This window comes from Mesoplodon bidens (genome assembly GCF_964165515.1).
Source record: "Mesoplodon bidens genome assembly, chromosome: 2".
NCBI classification, from domain to species: domain Eukaryota; kingdom Metazoa; phylum Chordata; class Mammalia; order Artiodactyla; family Ziphiidae; genus Mesoplodon; species Mesoplodon bidens.
Window position 1 is genome coordinate 174,375,679 of NC_138177.1, and position 17,549 is coordinate 174,393,227.

General features: G+C 50.6%; 1 protein-coding gene across 2 annotated transcripts; it reads right to left on the reverse strand.

Moving 5' to 3' along the window:
• Positions 1-16: 16 nt before the first annotated feature.
• NECAP2 (NECAP endocytosis associated 2) lies at positions 17-16,776 on the reverse strand. Of its 2 annotated transcripts, none has more exons than XM_081226392.1 (8): positions 16,662-16,776; positions 14,053-14,153; positions 11,680-11,784; positions 11,513-11,594; positions 10,423-10,531; positions 8,047-8,224; positions 4,563-4,647; positions 17-3,748 (listed from the first exon to the last, which is right to left on the reverse strand). In XM_081226392.1, the coding sequence occupies exons 1-8, from the start codon at positions 16,751-16,753 to the stop codon at positions 3,700-3,702; spliced, it is 801 nt and encodes a 266-aa protein (XP_081082518.1). In that variant the 5' UTR covers positions 16,754-16,776; the 3' UTR covers positions 17-3,699. The 2 variants fall into 2 exon arrangements, with proteins under 2 accessions (XP_081082518.1, XP_081082517.1); XM_081226391.1 differs by having other exon boundaries at positions 4,563-4,650.
• Between the last annotated feature and the right edge of the window lie 773 nt (positions 16,777-17,549).

The window sequence follows — 17,549 nt, forward strand, 5'->3', positions numbered from 1 at the left end:
TATTGTGACAATGAAATGAATCTTTAAAAATTATTTATTTATTTATTTTGGCCGCACGGCATGCAGGATCTTAGTTCTCCGACCAGGGATCGAACCCGTGCCACCTGTAGTGAGGACGAGGAGTCTTAACCACTGGACCGCCTGAAATGAATTTTGTGTTAAGTGCATAGAACAGTGCCTTGCGCAGAGTAAGCAGCACATAAGCAATAGTTGCTGTCCACATACAGGGAAAGTGAAGCCCCAAGGAGCAGGTTAAGCGACCTCCCAAGGCCATACAGCCATTAAATCTGTCCACTTTTTAAAAAAATTTTTGGCTGCATTGTGTCTTCGTTGCTGTTCCCGGGCTTTCTCTACTTGCGGCAAGCAGGGGCTACTCTTCTTTGCGGTACGCAGGCTTCTCATTGCGGTGGCTTCTCTTGTTGCAGAGCACGGGCTCTAGGCGCTCGGGCTTCAGTAGCTGTGGCGCTCGGGCTCAATAGCTGTGGTGCAGGGGCTCAGCTGCTCCGTCGCATGTTGGATCTTCCTGGACCAGGGTTCGATCCCGTGTCCCCTGCATTAGCAGGAGGATTCTCCTTTTCAAATTTTTAAAATTTTTTTGCTGCGTTGGGTCCTCTTTGCTGCGCGTGGGCTTTTCTCTGGTTGCGGCGAGCAGGGGCTACTGTTCATTGCGATGCGCAGGCTTCTCATTTTGGTGGTTTCTCTTGTTGCAGAGCATGGGCTCTAGGCGCACGGGCTTCAGTAGTTGTGGCACATAGGCTCAGTAGTTGTGGCTCACGGTCTCTAGAGCGCATGCTCAGTAGTTGTGGCGCACGGGCTCAGTTGCTACACGGCATGTGGGATCTTCCCGGACCAGGGCTCGAACCCGTGTCCCCTGCACTGGCAGGCGGATTCTTAACCATGCGCGACCAGGGAGGTCCCTGTCCAGACTCTCTTCTCACACTGACTCCATCTCCAGTGCCCTTCACTCACCTCTTGTATTAGTTATCTATTGCTGCCTAATGATATTACCATCATCTTGGCAGCTTGAAACACATCTACTCACTCAGTTTCTGGGGGTTAGGAGTCTGGGCACAGCTTGGCTGGGTCCTCTGTAAGGCTGCACTCACAGTGTTGGCAAGCGGGGCTCATCTGAGGATCATCTAAGTAAGGCTCTGCTACCCAGCTCAGGTGGTTTTGGTAGCATCTGGTTCCGTGCAGACCGCTGCCCTAAGAGCTTCAGCTATTTGTTGGCTACTTTTGCCACCTTGACACTGTGACCCTCGGATTAGGGCAACTCACACAACATGGCAGCTGGTTTCTTTAAAGCAAGACAGATGTTGCAATGCTGTCATTTAATCATGGAAACAACTTGCTGTAGTCCGCCTGCCACCGCAATGTGTCCAAGACCTCCTGCTGTACAGACAGCAGCTCAGGTCTCAAAATCCCCAAACCCAACACCCATCTCTTACCCCCACCCCACCAATTTGGAAGCTCCAGTCAAGGGTGTAAGTGAAGAGATGCCTGGTTTGGTACTGGGAGTTTTCCTGGGAACCCTGGTCCCATAGCTGGGATTCCAGTTGGTGATGGAGAGCACCAGACTATCCCCTGCCCGCCAGAGACCCCTCAAGGGGCTTTTCAGGCTAGATTTTTTGACTGCCGTTTCTTCATCAGCTGCCTTATCAGCACCATTATGAGTAATGGTTCTGGATGCGTACCTGATTCTACATCAAGGTGATTAAGGTCAAATTATAGGCAACTGCTAGTGCTTCATATGGCTCATCTGAGTGACACCTGGCTTAAGGAGCCTGTGGTGACACATTTACCAGTAGAGAACCTAGATCAAAGCCCCGGTCTGTCTGCAGGACCCAAGGGCTTACCTTCAGTGGTATATGCTTCTGGTTAAGGGTCTCCTCTAACTCTAAGCTTCCTCTTTTCTAGCCTCTAAGCACTTATAAAGAAGATGGGGAGTTATGGGAAGCAGACACAAGGAGGTTTACTACTCCTGAGAATCCCTTGATGCAATTTCCTTTTCCGTATTCAAAGGACATGAGGATCCTCAATTCCAATGTTCTTCATCCTCCCTTACACAGTTTATTAGCCAGAGCGGGCATTTCTATAACAACAATAATGCAGCTTTCTTACAGAACCCACGGACATGACAAGCACCAAGGCCTTTCTCTTATTTTTTGGCCTCTGTGTGCCCAGACACCCTTACTATTTAGGAAGATGCTTCTATGGGGAGGTCTTGGTGGGAGGCAGGACTCTCCTCCCACATTAGAATGCAAGGAGCCCAGAATGTCCCAGAATGGCAGAAAGACTGTCTCTTCTATGTGGAAGGGAAATTGCTGGTTGCCTTAGGGCAACAGGGCCAAATTCCCCTATTTTGGCCAATCTGTCACCGTGGCCCCAGACTTTTAAGTCTGGACAAACGCTCAGTGGTGAGAGGTGGCTGAGGCATCCTGGAGGGTTTAGCAGCCATGCCGCCAAAAACACTTCCATCTTTGACGTACACTGACAGAGTAGAAATATTTATTTTTTATCTTAGAAATCTGGTCCCACAAAGGGGCCAACACTTTTTTTCAGTTCATCATCTTTACCCTTCAAAAAAAGAAATCTTTCAATTAAGAGGTAACGTATGTCGATAAAAGCAATTTTAGAAGTGTGCTCAGATAAAATTATTTCTTATAAAATTATTTCTTATAAACCAGGCAACCCTAGACTTCCAGTTGCTTCAGAATTCTTTGTCTGTCATGTACAGTCCCTGAAGGAGCAAAGAAAGAGGTTGTCTGCAGACAAGGCACTTCAGAGACCACCCAGGAGAAAACCCAAGTCCGCCAGGAACTGCGCTGTGAGCTCAGAGGGCTGCCAGCGAACGGGAAGGCCAGAGCCCCACCTCCATGAGAACAGCTGCCACTTTCCAGCCCAAACCCTGTCGCACCTGGTTTCCAGCGCCTGCCCAGCCTGGCAAACACGGAAACCAGGCCCCATAGCCGAGATGAACGCTGCTTCCTGGGGCTCGGAGCAGCTCCTGCGACTGACAGTGAGGAATGATTTCAGAGGCCCCTGCGGGCGCAGGCTACAGAAGCAAGCCTTTTGCAAAGACAATGAGTTAGTGCAGATCAGCATGTTAGCAAAGCAAGTATCAAAAAAATCTTAAAAGTCTGGTTAATACTCTTGCTTTCCCTCCTGATTATCTGTTCAAGCTGCAGCCTATAAACCTGCCAGAAATCAGGAAGGAATCCCTCCTCTTAAGGCACCTGACTGGAATGGCTACAGCCAATGGGAGTGAGGAAAGCCCCCCTCCAGACACTGATCACGTGACACCTGTAACCACCCCCCTCCCCGAGAAGGGCTGATCTGAATCCAGGCAGCACACTCGACCCCTTCTTTTGCTTCAGGGGCTTGTGTTTAACACGAGTCTTCGCGATGGAAGAAGTCTCAGAGTCTCTCTCATGTCAAGAGGACAGACAGGGATAGGGATCCTGGAACTCTTCTCCTGTGTTCTGGCTGCACACTCGAATCCCAGGAAACAGCGTGACATGGTGCCAATTTACTGCCTAACATGCCCAGTCTGTCAGGAGAGTTCAGGCAAGGAAGAGGAGAGGAGAGAGTCACGCTCCAAACAGAGGCTGGCCAGGGAGTGCTTCATCCTCCTTCCTTCCGCCCAGATGAGGCAGCTCCTTTCCAGAAGGTGTATGAGGAAAAAGAGTTGTGCTCAGGTCAGAACTGGACCCAGCCCGTGCCTGGCTGAGGCTGGCTGGAGGTCGACCTGGAAAGGTTAGATAGGGAGGGGTGGGAGATTTCAGATATCTGAAAATACAAAGCAGGTAGTATGTGACTTCTTTCTGGGCAGAAAGAGCTCCAGAAGACCAGTCCCCGAATGTTCTAGAACAGGGGTCAGCAAACTACAGCCCAGGACTAGACCAAATCTAGTCCTCTGCCTATTTTAGTAGGTAAAGTTTCATTTGTACAGAGCCATGCTCATTCATTTATATACTATCTGTGGCTGCTTTTGAGCTACAAGAACAGTGCTGAGTAGCTGGAACAGAGACCACATGGTCTGCGTAGTCTAAACTATTTGCTTCCTGGTCCTTTATAGAAAATGTGTGCTGACTCCTGTCCTAGAGCTTGTCCACATAAACAACTGTGTCACTAGTATTTAGCATCTCTTCACCCTGATGCCAAGTAAAGGCTCGAAATTTTAAGGAAGCAGAAAAGGCAAGAGACCCTGCCTCAGAGGTCCCATGACAATGGGCCAAGGCCAGAACCCAGGTTAACTCTCAGCCCAGTATCCTAGGGTAGCTGCAGGGGAGGAGGGGAAGAGGGAGGTACTGGTGACAAGCCAAAGCACTTGGTGAGGTGGTTTAAAGACCAGAAAGAGTTGCAGAAGGTGGCTCCAGGCCACCCAGCAGTGGACACCAGCAAAAAGCCTTCCCGGAGAGAAACATGCCTCCCAAAGTGGGCACTCTGGGGCTCTGTCCTCTGGCTGGCCGGAAAATGTCTGAACCAGAGCTGCTGCTCCCAGGTTGTTGAGAGAAACGGCCTTGGCCCCAGTCCCCCACAGAGAATGTGACCCTCCTCACCCTGTGGATTTGGTGAAGTCTCCCCAGATGTCGGCGGTGGCAGTAGCGGCAGGCTTGGGCTGTGGCCAGGACACAGTGGCACCTCCTACTGATGTCCCCAAGTCCGAAGGGAAGGGAGAGAAGAGAAGGAGACAGAGGAGTCAGAGACCTCCCCTCCTGGTTGTCTCAGCGACCCCGAAATCAGACTCAAGATTCCAGGTGGCTGAGAAAGACATACGCAGAGAGACGTGCTTTGGGGCAACAAAACACCTACAAGCAGCCTCATTTCCACTGTCTTCTTACGAGCCCTTGAGGGGCTCCTAGAGACAGAGCAGAAGGCCACATACCCGGTGGAGGGGAGGGGTACCAGCAAGGGCGAGTCACACACCGTCACCTGTACCTGCGGCTGACCTCGTTTCAACCGTTTATGTTGGAAACCTGTTTAAAATTTACTATCTCCCGCACTGACCTCTTGGATGGAGGATGCCCACCAAAACCACAAGGTCATCTTCCTATAAAGTCCTCGGTCCAGAGTCTGCATCAACAAGCTGAGACAATTCTATGCCAGACAAGTACCAAGTCCTGGGAGCCAAACTGGTTAGGGGCTGGGGAGCGCCTTCCAGAAGTAACAAAGAAGTGGGCATCTGTGTGTATCTCTTTTTCTTTTTTTAAAGTGTGTGTGCGCGCAGTATTTTGGGGAGCTGAGGGCTGCACTGTAGGCTTTTGGCCTTTGGACCTCTCCCACTATTATACTTGATCCCTCAATTTCTCTTGTTATATTGCCAGTTTATACTTTTTACTGAATATGTGAACTACTTTCTACCATTTTACTTTGTATTTTCTGTTTACCTTGCTTAATTTCTTTTCTAATTTTCCTACTTTTCATAAGAATGATAAAGTTTAATTTATTCCTTTCAGCTTTTTTTTTAATCCCTGGGCTGTTTTGGAAGCTACAGGCAGCATTAACAGTCCTTCCGTACCTACTGCTTAGAATGCCTAAGGTTCTACCATTTTTAGCTATACAGCTGTGTGTATCTCTTCACTGGAGCGGGTGGCATGATGGGGCAGCAGTGCCTGCTTCTGTGTCTTTCTGGCACCTCCCCCAGTGCTGCCAGCTGTCCTTTCTGAAGGCCCTGTGCCTGCCATCCTCCCCCTTCCCACCAATTTTCTATGTCTAGGGACTTCCCTGGCGGTCCAGTGGTTAAGACTCCACGCTTCCACTGCAGGGGGCGCAGGTTCGATCCTCGTCGGGGAACTAAGATCCTGCATGCCGCGTGGTGTGGCAAAAAAAAAAAAAAAAATTTTTTTTTTTTTTTTGCTATGTATAATGTGCTCTGGGCTGGGAAACCAGATAAAACTAGGGCCCTCCACAGTTGAGTTTTGCAGTTCACCAAGTGCTTAAGGGACATTATCTCATTTGAACCTCATCACAGTCACTGGAGGAAGACAGGCCAGGACCCGCTGTTTGACTTTATGCAGGTTACTTAAGTCTCAGTTTCCTTATCTCTAAAATAGACAGTAACAGTGACTACTTCATAAGATTGACAGGTCTGAGGATTAAATAAGTTAATACATGTGGAAGGCTTAGAACAGGCCCAGCAAACAGTGACGATAATGACAACATCACTGAAATGAGAGCTAACATTCAGCGAGCGCTTACAATGTTCCAGGCGTTGTTCTGAGTGCTGTACGTGGACTGGCTCATTGGATCCGCACAAGAAACCTGTACTATAGGGATCATTACTACCCCCACCCTACAGATAAGAAAATTGAGGAACAAAGTAGTAGGCAATTTGCTGAATTTGAACTCAGCTAGTCTGATTTTGGAACATAGAGTAAGTGCTCAAAAAATGTTAGCTCTTCACAACTCTCATTACCTGACACCATTTTGTTCGTGAACATGCCAACTGCCTGTCTTACACATTAAAACATAAGGCCTTGAGAGCAGGGACTTGGGCTGTGCCTGTAGTACCAAAAGGGTCTCAAACACTACCTGGCACATAGCAGGAACTCCATACTGGCCATTAAAAACGCACCAGCAGGGCTTCCCTGGTGGCGCAGTGGTTGAGAGTCCACCTGCCGATGCAGGGGACACGGGTTCGTGCCCCGGTCCGGGAAGATCCCACATGCCGCTAAGCGGCTGGGCCCGTGAGCCATGGCCGCTGAGCCTGCGCATCCGGAGCCTGTGCTCCACAACGGGAGAGGCCACGACAGTGAGAGGCCCGCGTACCGCAAAAAAAAAAAAAAAAAGAAAAGAAAAAGCACCAGCAATGGAGGGCCGGCCTAAGACAGTGGCTCTCAGACCTTAGTGAGCACACAAATAACGTTAAGTGTGCAGAGTCCTGCCCCCCTGTCCCTGGTGATGCCAAGGCAGGTGGTCCTGTGACCTCACTCTGAGAATAACTGCTAGGGTCCAGGCAGGGGTGCTCCCTGACTGCTACTCCTGCCACCCTCCTAGATTAAGGTATTCCCCACAGGGCTGAGGTTTGAAGCCTGACCTCCAGATAGGGGAGCCAATGTCCATGACCCTTAAAAGGGAAAGAAAGCAGGCTTCTTGTCTGGATCCTGCCCCCCATTCCCCCAAGATGTTGGTGAGAGCTGTGTGGAGAAAGTGGGCAGGTGACAGTCACCCAGCCTGGGGAAGGCCAGGAGCATCAAGCTGGGCTGGGCAGGCAGGGCAGGGACGTTGAAGGACTGGGCTGGCATCCCAGCACTGCCCGTGGCTGGCACTAGGCACTAACTTCTGGAATCCCAGGGTCTCCAAAAGGCATTCCCTACACCCTGGAACAAGCACCAGTGCAGCCTGCTGGGGGAGCTGCCTCTCAGCTTTCCAGCACCCAACAGCCTCACTGAGGAGCGTGCTTCAAACTAAATCTCCAATTTTGTTTCCCACCACTCACCTTGGAACACTTATGCTGCCTTCATCTCCCTAAACACACCCAGTGTTTTAAACATTAAAAGTCTAAGCCTTATTCATGCTCTTCTTCTGTCTGGAATGGCAAGTGTCCCCAGCCCCAGTCTTCTTCCTTCAAGGTCCAGTTCAATGCCACCTCTTCCATGAAGCCTCCCCAGATCACGCTGGCTGGTAGTTAGTCTGGTCCCCATACGTCTGGTCTCTGTGCCCATGACTCCTCTCTCCTATTACACTGAGCTCCCTGTGAGCAGAGACCATGTCTCCCATCACTTACTCACTCACTCAATGAGCAGCCTCTGAGAACCAGGAACCCACATGCTGATGATTTCACAGCAACAAATGAGTTGTAGCCCCTGCCCATCAGGGGGGACAGACGCCCTGAAGGGGTAAGTGGTGGGAAGAGAGGAAGCCCTTACCTAGTGTGGACAGGACCAGCTTTGTGGCACCCACCTTCCAGTTTGTCACACACGGGTACTAAGTGTGACCAGTGTGAGCGAAGGAGGGAAAGCCATGGGGCCCCAGCTGCCAGAGAGGAAGAAGAAGCCAAAGGTGCAGGTTTAGCACCAAGAACAGTCACCCTCGAGCACTGACCTGAACTGGGAGCAACTGCTGGCTGGACGATGGATGCCGCCACAGACAACTGCTCCCCAGGGGGAGGGATCAGGGTGGAGGTTTTCCCCCCTGGGGGAGGGGGAAGCAGGCTCAGTCCTCCTGTGCTGGCGGGCCGGGCTCGGGGAGTCCCAGCTGCTCCTTCCTTCTTCTTCATGTTCTAAAGAGAGGGGAGGAATGCGAATCAGTCAGTTCTGCTGGAGTGCCTCTGCGATGCCCAAGGTGACCCCTGGGCCCCAAACGTCTGTATCACCAAAAGATGGTCAAGAGCCATCCATCCAACACTCCATTGTTATGGGGTGTATTCAATGCATCACAATTCTAAAGCTATCACAAATGCTTTTAATTTAAAAACTCAGCACCCGACCTAAACATCAGGGAAATGCAAACCAAACTACAATGATATACCATTACACACCCACCAGTACGGCTAAGATGTAGCATATCAAGCACTGACAAGGGTATGGAGCAACCAGAACACTCATATTCTGCTGGTGGAAGTGTAACCAGAGAAAACCACGTTGAAAAACTGAAAGAATCTTTAAAGCTGAACGTATGAACTGACGCCCCTGCCATTCCACTCCTACATGGACCCAAAAGACATGCATACACATGTGTACCAAAAGACACACATTTGAACATTCACAGCAGCACTACTTGCAATAGCCCCAAAATGGAAACTACCTAAATGTCCACCATCAGTTAAATGGGTAGATATTGGGATACATTCTCGTAACAGAGCATGTCACAACGAGAATAAAGCAACTACACAAAACAATATGGGAGCTCTCACATATACTACACTGAGTAAAGGAAAGGAGTCATACACAAAAGGGTATGAAGTGTATGAGTCAATTAATAAAACATTAAAAACAAAACCTAGGGTGTTCAAAGTCAGCATAGTGGCCACTCCATCCTGTGGGAGAGAGCGGGAGAGGGGCTTCCAGAGTGCTGATAATCGTCCACTTTCTTGATCTGGGGGCTAGTTTGTAGGGGTAAACCTGGTTTTTAAAAATTCACTGAGTTCTGCATTTATAATGTGTGTACTTTTCTGTATGCATATTATACTTCGACAAAACATTTAAAAAAGTAAAACAAAAACCTGAACACCCAGGTGAACCAGAAACCAGAGCAGCTCAAAGGTGAAGACGACGTGGTTCCCACCTCATCAGGAGAGCAGCAGCTTAATCACGTGCTGAGACCACAGCCTGAAGGCAAAAGCCCTCAAAGACCTGGGCGTGAGCCCCGCTGTGCCAGTTATTTCTAGCTCTACGACCCTGGGCAAGACCCTCAAGCTCTCTAAACCTCAATTTCCCCACCTATAAAAGGGGAGGATGTTTAATTCACATGAGAAGTACCTAAAAAACACTACCTGGCACACAGCTGATGCTCATTAAATGTTAGTTTCCTCCCAGCAAGATAGAGATTCACATCCCCAACAGTTCACTGGACATGACCTGGATTTTCTCTTAAGGGCCAGCTGGCCAACTTCAAGGGTCCCAAACCATCACCAGCATGAAGCAGAAAAGAGGAGAAAGAGATAGTAAGTAAAGAGGAAGAGCGTTATTTTAGGGTTACAAACTTTCTTCAGAAAACAAATCCACGGGGTCCTTGGTTCCCCCGAATCACTCATCTCCACCCCCATAGCCAGGTAAAGGCCAAGTCTTGGCCGTCCAGCCCAGCTCGACCTTTCCCTCTTCTCAACAGGAGCTAACGGGGGAAAGCCAGATGTAGGGCAGCTCAGGACAAGACACAGGGAGCCAGGACAACACCACCAGCAGAAGCTGCCCATGACTCCCAGCGCCCACCCTTGAGGCTTTCCTGCCCCGAGTGCTACCAAACCTTCTTTCCTCAAGGCTCAGACCAAGACACAGCTTGGGATGAGCACACTGACCCCCCACCCCACCCCGGCCCCCAAAAGCCAGGACAGAAACACCAGCTCTGGCAGCAAGTGACTGATGTTCCTCAAAGCAGAGGCTTGGCACATGCCGTTCCCTCTGCTTGAACCACCCTTTGACCCCTCTTCCCTTCCCTTGCTTACAGGTCGCTTCTGCAAGGAAGCCTTCCTTGGTTCCCCCTAACTCTGGACTGCATGCTCCTCCTCTAGGAGCTCATGGCACTGAAGACATCCCTAGGTCGTAGAACCATCCCGCCATGCTGTAATCACACCCAGACTCCCCCCATCTCAGCTCAACTCAGAGCTCTATGACAGCAGAGCCCTTTCGTTCGCCCCCAGCACAGTACCTGGCACTGGGCAGCTGCTCAATAAACATGTGCTGAACTGTGAGAAAAGAGTGATGGGCTCTGCACTGGGCTTGGTGTGGTGGCCGTGACAGCCAAGTGAGGGTAGGGACTCACTGCAATGTTGAGCTTGATGGTCTGGCCCTCCTTGAAGCTTAGGTCCAATTTGGGACCTTGATCTGGGTTCTCGGCTTGTTTTGCAAATTCACACTGCTGTTTCACCCACCTGGGGAGAGAACAGGAAGGAAAAGGTGAGGAAGAGGCGAGCTGCCCTGCACTCATACACTCACTTCATTCATACCTGCCACCAGTCCAGGACGAGGCTTTTACTGCAGCAGCGGGGTAGAAACTGAGAGCAGCTTGGGAGTTAGGTGTGAATTTAAATCCTAGTTCTGACGCATAAGCAGCTGCATGCACGTCAGTTTCCCCATCAGCAAAATGGGATGACAACTCTCTATGCCTTAAAGACTGCTATGAAAATCATGAGGTCACTTATGTAGAGAGTCCTAACACTGGCCTTTAGGAAATCTGAGAACCTGGCCATCTCCTCCTCAGCATGTGGCATGAAGACCAAAACAAGTTCTCCACATACCTCCCAGGGGCTTAAAAAGTAGATGGTGAGACAGGACAAGTGCCCAGAAAGTACTGAAAGCAACCACAAAGGTCTCCTACCTTCCATACAGCACCCCTCTTAGGAGCCACCCGAAGCAGAGAAGAGCTAGAGGGGCCCACGAGAGCAGCTGCACACACCCCGCAGCCAGAGGTGGAGGCCTGCAGATGGCCAGGGAGAAGTCTTTCCTGCCCATTTAGCTTCAGAAAGGACCACGAGGGTGTGTGCTGAGTGGCCTGGGAATCCGAGCACTGCTTATCACAGCATGGAGGGACAGGCCCAGAAAGGCCAAAGGAGCCTGACAAGGACTCTGGCCACTCAGGGGCCTGATGAGGGAAGAGATGTGACACCTCAAAGGCTGGGCCAGCTGACTGGGGTGGCAGAGATGCACCTCGGGTAAAGGAAATGACTTCAAAGCAGAGATGAGGACTGGCAGAGCGCAGAGAAGGTGACCTGCCCCGAAGGAGAAGTGAGTTTTCCTGAGGCTCTGCTGGCAGACATACCACACACAACCACCTGGCTATCCTAACCTGGGAGACCATTCTGTCCGGGGAAAGAGGGAGGAGGCATGAGTATGTGTCTCCTGGAACCACTCACTTGAAATGGTCCTGCAAGGCAACATTGAAGTCAAAGGCATCACCTCGGTCCCCGAAGCCAATTCCAATAAACGCCCGTCGCCCTGGGGGACAACACACGATCAATCCCACTTCCCAGAGGCAGAGAAAACCCTTCTCAGAGGAAGAAGCTCCAAGTCCCATGCGTACCGTTGCCATCTTCGATGCGGATAACGAAGTACCTGCTGGAATCCATCACGCTCTCCACAGCTGTGCCTGGAAACTGATCCACTGGGGCCTGAGCAAAGAGCTCCCCTGAAAGCATAAGGGAGGGTGAGCCTTGAGCACCCCCCAGACTGTTTCTGTCACACGACTGGGGCCTTTTCCTGAGAGGCAGATGGGCAAACCTGACTCTGGGTTTCAAGTCAAATCCACTTTGGCCGAAGGGAAAACAGAGGAATATAAGCAAGGAGAGGTTTATGTCAGAGGTGGCTTACAGGTCAGATCCAGCTCACAGTTTCAGCATTTTCAATTTAACTGCCAAACGCTTCAAAATCAGATTACTTGTAAAAGAATCCAGATGTCTGGCTTCTCTTAAAATCAAAAGCTCTAGCAACGCTGGGCCTCCATTTCTACATGAGAACGATGGGCTGGAGCTGCTGACCACTCATTCCACCTGCCTCAGCCATTCACAGCCACGGCCCGTACCCCCAGGCCCTGGCTCAGGTAGACCACACCTCCAAAACAGACCTGGTGCCTGAGGCAGGCCCCTAGAGGAGCAGGTGAACCCAGTGGAAAGGGGGAAGGTTTTTTGCACTCACAGAAGAATCTGAGTGGATTTAATCTAATCTCAGGCCAAAAGAGTGACTGCTCTTAAAAGGAGCTCTTGTGAAATACATCCCCTTATTAACGACGGCTCTCCAGGGTGCAGTGCAGCACACACCTTCTGTGAACATTTACGACTGGCATCATTTTTGCGTGTGCTGATCTCAGTTGATGTTATATTCAACCAATAGTTTCTACTAAATCCTATGGTTCAGAGGTGACTGTGCAATTAAGGCTGAACTGAATCCAAATCGGTGGCCTGAGTTTGTAGCTTCTTGTTAATTCCTCTGCCCTCTCTAGTTTGGTACCTGGGGACTGGGATTCACCTGGATGCCTTCAGCCTAGAGCAGTGATTCTCCACCATGGCTGATTTGTCCCTCCCTTCCACCAAGGGACATCTGGCAATATGTGGTGACATTTTTTTTTGCCACAGCTTGGGGGGTGCTACTGGCATCTAGTAGGTAGAGGCCAGGGATGGTGCTAAATATCTTAAGTGTGACTGAGACCACAACACGCAGCTGGCCCCAAATGTCACTAGTGCTGAGGCTGAGACACTCCGGCCTGGAGTGACTGGAAAGTGAGAGACGAACACGACCCAGTGGGCATGACCTCAAGCCAAGAGCATCCTGGGGCGGGTCCTGCAGGTGAGGCTCAGCTTTGAGCAGTGGCTGGGACACCAGGTGTGTACCTTAAAGGCAGTTCCCAAGGCCCCTAGAGAACAGGTGTTGCCATTCCCTTGTGACACCACCTGGGACATCCCAGCAACTCTGACAGCCAGAGTTCTCTGGCCTAGCCACAGCAGCTGTCCCTTCAAACTCCTCTGCCACCAACGCTCAGTCACGCTCAAAACAAATCAGTGCTTTGGGTCACCTTGCAGTTCACAAAGCATTCGGATAAATATGTGCTCACTTTGTATTTCCAACAACCCTGTGAAGTAGGAGCTAATGTGATCCCCATGTCACCAAAAAGGAGGCCAAGGTGCCAAAGGTCACGTGGCTTGCCCGAGGTCCCACAGTTCAGACAAAAGTGATGCAGAGCTGAGAAGAGGCAGCCAGTTTTGCCTATGAATCTTTGCATTTTATTTGCCCCACAAGGAAAATCTCTACATGTTAGAAAAAATAAATGACCGAATGCGGGGGCATCTGACTGAGCAAGCCCTGCGCCCGATTCCTGCTCTGGCTGTGGGGCTGGCACTATTCCAGGCCACGGTGCCCTCCACAGCTCACCCAGAGGCCCCGGTGGTGCAGGACTTCAGAGAGATTTCACCAAAGGTGAGAACTGCCAGCTGCCCCAGCACAGCCCAGCTTGGCTTGTCCTCTCACCACAAAAAGAGCTGAGAAGGACAGTTTCCAGTTCTTTCAGTTAATGGGTGTGGTCAGTCTGGGAAGTTACCATTTGGTCGATAAGCAGAATTCCTGATTAAGACCCGAGCTCAGCAGCAGAGGGCTATGGGTCTTCACTCGGCTTATCTTCCAGGCAAGCTCCAGAGCTTCCTACTTGGGACCAACCTGCAGGTCTTCTCTCCCTGGGCTCCAAAATTAGTATTTTCTTAAGGATGCCCAAAAGAACAGGTGCTTGACAGGAAATACTTCCTTTTAAACTAAAAGCTGGGGGAATGGAAGCGGCTTGTAAGTATACCCGGGCCTTTGATTTCCAGGACAGGGTGCCACGATCCCTGAGTGGCTTGGCCAGGCCCGGGCTGCCCATCCCTTCACAAAATGGGAGGTACGGTACCATGCAGACCTCCCTTGCCTTTACCTGAGGTCCTGTCCTCCAGCTTGATGTAGGCCACCTGCCCTTTTGCAGTGATCCGCAGCCGGCCACTCCATGATGGCTGGTCCAGCTGCCATTCCGCAGCCCTAAAGGGACAAAAACCATTGCGCCTCTGCCAGAGGTTCCTGCTCCACCACTCCGATGCTGGGGGTGGGAATGAGAAGGGCATGTGGGCTGCTTGCTCCAGACCAAGGGCTGACAAACTTTTTGAGAGAAGAGCCATACGATCTCCGTCCCAACTACTCACTCTGCTGCTGCAGAGGGAAAGTAGTCATGGCGCATGTGCATGTGGGCGCTTTAATTATTTTAACCAAATATTTTCTACTGAGCATGGCAGTATTTCAGTGAAACTTTATGGACAATCTGAATTTCATACCATTTTCACATTATCGAATATTCTTTCAAATTTTCCCCAATCACTTAAAAATGTAAAAACCATTCTTAGCTTGTGAGCCAAACAAAAACACAGTGGGTCGAAGTTGGCCAACCCCAGTTCCAGATTATAGAGACTGTCTCTGAAGTAGGATTCCAGTTTTCTTTCTGTAGAGAAAGCAGCTACCAGGGCCCATGGTTTGTCTATGACACTGCTAGGCTGCAGTGGTCAGAGCAATCATTTGGGGCCACTGAGACCATCTCGAAGGAAAAGGAGAGAGGGGAGCAATCATCAGTAGGAGAGCAACAGGACATGTGGGATAAGTGAATGAGCATTCAAGAAATATATTCTCAAAGGTAGCCTAAGAAGAAATAAACCCAGGAAACCACGGACTTATCACAATGGCCTCTTTTGGCTCTTTTAAAGTATTAACTTCATATTTTAGTTCTAAGAAGCAGCTCAGTAAAACCCCCCAAAAGCAAAAACCTTGGGTGTTTCCAAGAGGCTTTTCTTGGAAGTCCCTTAGCATATGCCAGGACTTGGAGAGACACCATTAACTGTGGACGCAGACTGTTTCGAAGGCCACACAAATGCAGACTCTCGATTCACAAGTCAGCTGACTCAGTTTCAGTTCCTCTTATTCGGGCCGGAGGCCTTAGACTCAAGATAAGCAGAGTTCTGAGGCTGAAGTTCAGGGGTTGGCAGTTTCCTTTATGCCAAGCTAGCCAGCCCTAACACTTGGTAACCTCGATCTCCTGGGACCAAGAGGGACCAAACTCATCCTACTGAAGGGGATGGGGGTGGATGATCACCTCTGGTTTGATGGTCCATCTCCAGTCTGACGACAGAAAGCAAAGTGCTTTTTGTTATTATTACTATTGTTGCTTTCATATTATTTTAAAATTATGTCACGGATGTAGCAGGTGTTCAGTAAAGTATTTGTTCACTAGAGAATCAGCTATAAGGGCTTCCCTGGTGGCATAGTGATTGAGAGTCCGCCTGCCAAGGCAAGGGACACGGGTTCGAGCCCTGGTCCGGGAAGATCCCACATGCCGTGTAGCAACTGAGCCCGTGCGCCACAACTACTGATCCTGCACTCTAGAGCCCGCGAGCCACAATTACCGAGCCCACGTGCCACAACTACTGACGCCGCATGCCTAGAGCCTGTGCTCCGCAACAAGTCACTTCAATGAGAGGCCCGCTCGCCACAACTAGAGAAAGCCCGCGTGCAGCAACGAAGACCCAACGCAGCCAAAAATTAACTAATAAATTAAAAAAAAGAAAAGAAAAGAAAATCAGCTATAAGCCCACATTAACACAACTGGAAAGTAACAAGAGGCCAGGTATGTGGACACTCCACCATTCTTGTGGCGCAGGCCAATCCTGTATTTCCAACTAACTTGGACAAACATTGCTTTCAAGAGCCCCCCCACCCCCAGTGGCACAAACAGCCATAGGCCAGGTTGTCTGTGTCAGGTACATCTTATTTTCTTTTAATATTTTTCTTCTTTTGATACATGGTGACAAAATGCAAACAGTACAAAGAGATATCAAGTCAAAGGAAGTCTCCTTCCAATCCCCATTTTCCTCTGGTGGGGTAGTTTCCTGTGTTCCCTTCTACACACTCTACGTTTACAAACACGGGTATCTATTTCTCTCAGGTGAACATTTCACCAGCGAAGTACGGATGGATGCTTCCCAACTGCCACAGGCTGTGATAAGAACTGCAGTTCGTGCCACGGAAACTGGGCAGGGAGGGGTCCCTGGGCTTTCAACATCAGCTTAAAACTACCCGGGACGGGTTCTTCTGACCGATTCTGGGCTCCCTTTCTTCCCCTCGAGGATTTCTGCCAGTGACAGAGTGCCTTTCCCGAAGGCTTTTCAAGGATCCCTTCAAGGCCATCGGTTAGCTCTGAAAAATACAGGTCTGTGACACCACCACTCCTGACCACGTTTAGGGTCCCTGGCAGCCCGCTCGGTGCCAGATTCGGCTTTCACGCCTTCCCCGCTGCCGGGAGCCCCATGCGTCAGACTGAGAAAGGCGAAAGTCTGGGTCCCCCTCCCAGCTCTGGCCTCGAACTGGAAGAAACCGCAGCATTACCTCCCCCCGCCCCCCGCGCGTCAACTGGCAAGGCCGTCCTCAGCTCCCACAGTGGGCGTGTCGGGGGCGACAGGGAAGGGGTTAGGTGGTGGCTAGCCTGGCCCGGCGGCGGGTGGTCACCTGTAACCACGGTTGGTGGCCCGCGGCGGGATGCGGTAGACGTGGACCTCTGGCTTGACACAGAGAACCGACTCGTACTCGCCTCCCTCCATCTCGACGCCCGGAGCCCGCCGGACTTCCGGCTCCTTCCCCGCCGCGGGGCGGAAGCCGCGCGACTCTATGACCCATGTCAGGCTAGAGCGGCAGCTCGCGGGCCTCGGCCGCGCATCGCTCACGCGCCCTCTGCTGGAGGCTCTGGCTCAAGAAATGCGGCGGACGGACCTAGGAGCCAATTTGATGCGGAGGGGAGTAGGGTTGTCTGGGGGCTTTCTCTTCCACAAGGTCTCGCGGGCCGCAAAGAAAACTTTAATACAGATCCCACTGCAATCCGTTGTCTGGTTGTGGGTCATCCCCATCGCCTCAACACTTACACCTGGTGTCCAGTTGGCTGAGATTTAAAGCTGTAGCTACCTAGACAGCTCAGCCTGACACCTCACTCTCCTCCAGCCTCCGCTTCCCTCTGCTTTTCCTGAATGTCCTGCCATCTCCTGACTCGTAAGCCGCAACTGAGGCTTTTCCTCCTAGAGAAATCCTTACCTGTCCCACCAGCTAAATGCGATGTCCCTACCCTGCCACCCTTATCCTTACCCACTGTGGGCCCAGGGCCCCTGTTGCCTAGACTCAGCAAAAGGTTGTATTCAAAGAAGCAAAGTTTAGTAATAACATAAATAATTTTAAAAGTATCCCAGTCTTAACTTGTATTTCTCACAGAATCTTATAGGAGTTACAATGTCTAACCAGAGTCAAATTCTCAGAATCTCTTCTCCTCCTCTACCATTCTCTCATTCATTACACAAATATTTAATTCAGTGTTTACAATGTGCCAGGTCCTCTGTGGGGCACAGCTGA

What these genes read in the sequence shown, in the direction of transcription:
- NECAP2 (XM_081226391.1), bottom strand. Translation starts at nt 16,753, where the DNA reads ATGGAGGGAGGCGAGTACGAGTCGGTTCTCTGTGTCAAGCCAGAGGTC. An exon ending in GCCACCAACCGTGGTTACAG is followed by an intron (nt 14,154 to 16,661) that starts GTGACCACCCGC and finishes TTGTCCCTTTAG; the next exon opens with GGCTGCGGAATGGCAGCTGG. An exon ending in AGCAGTTGCTCCCAGTTCAG is followed by an intron (nt 4,651 to 8,046) that starts GTCAGTGCTCGA and finishes TGGGGACATCAG; the next exon opens with TAGGAGGTGCCACTGTGTCC.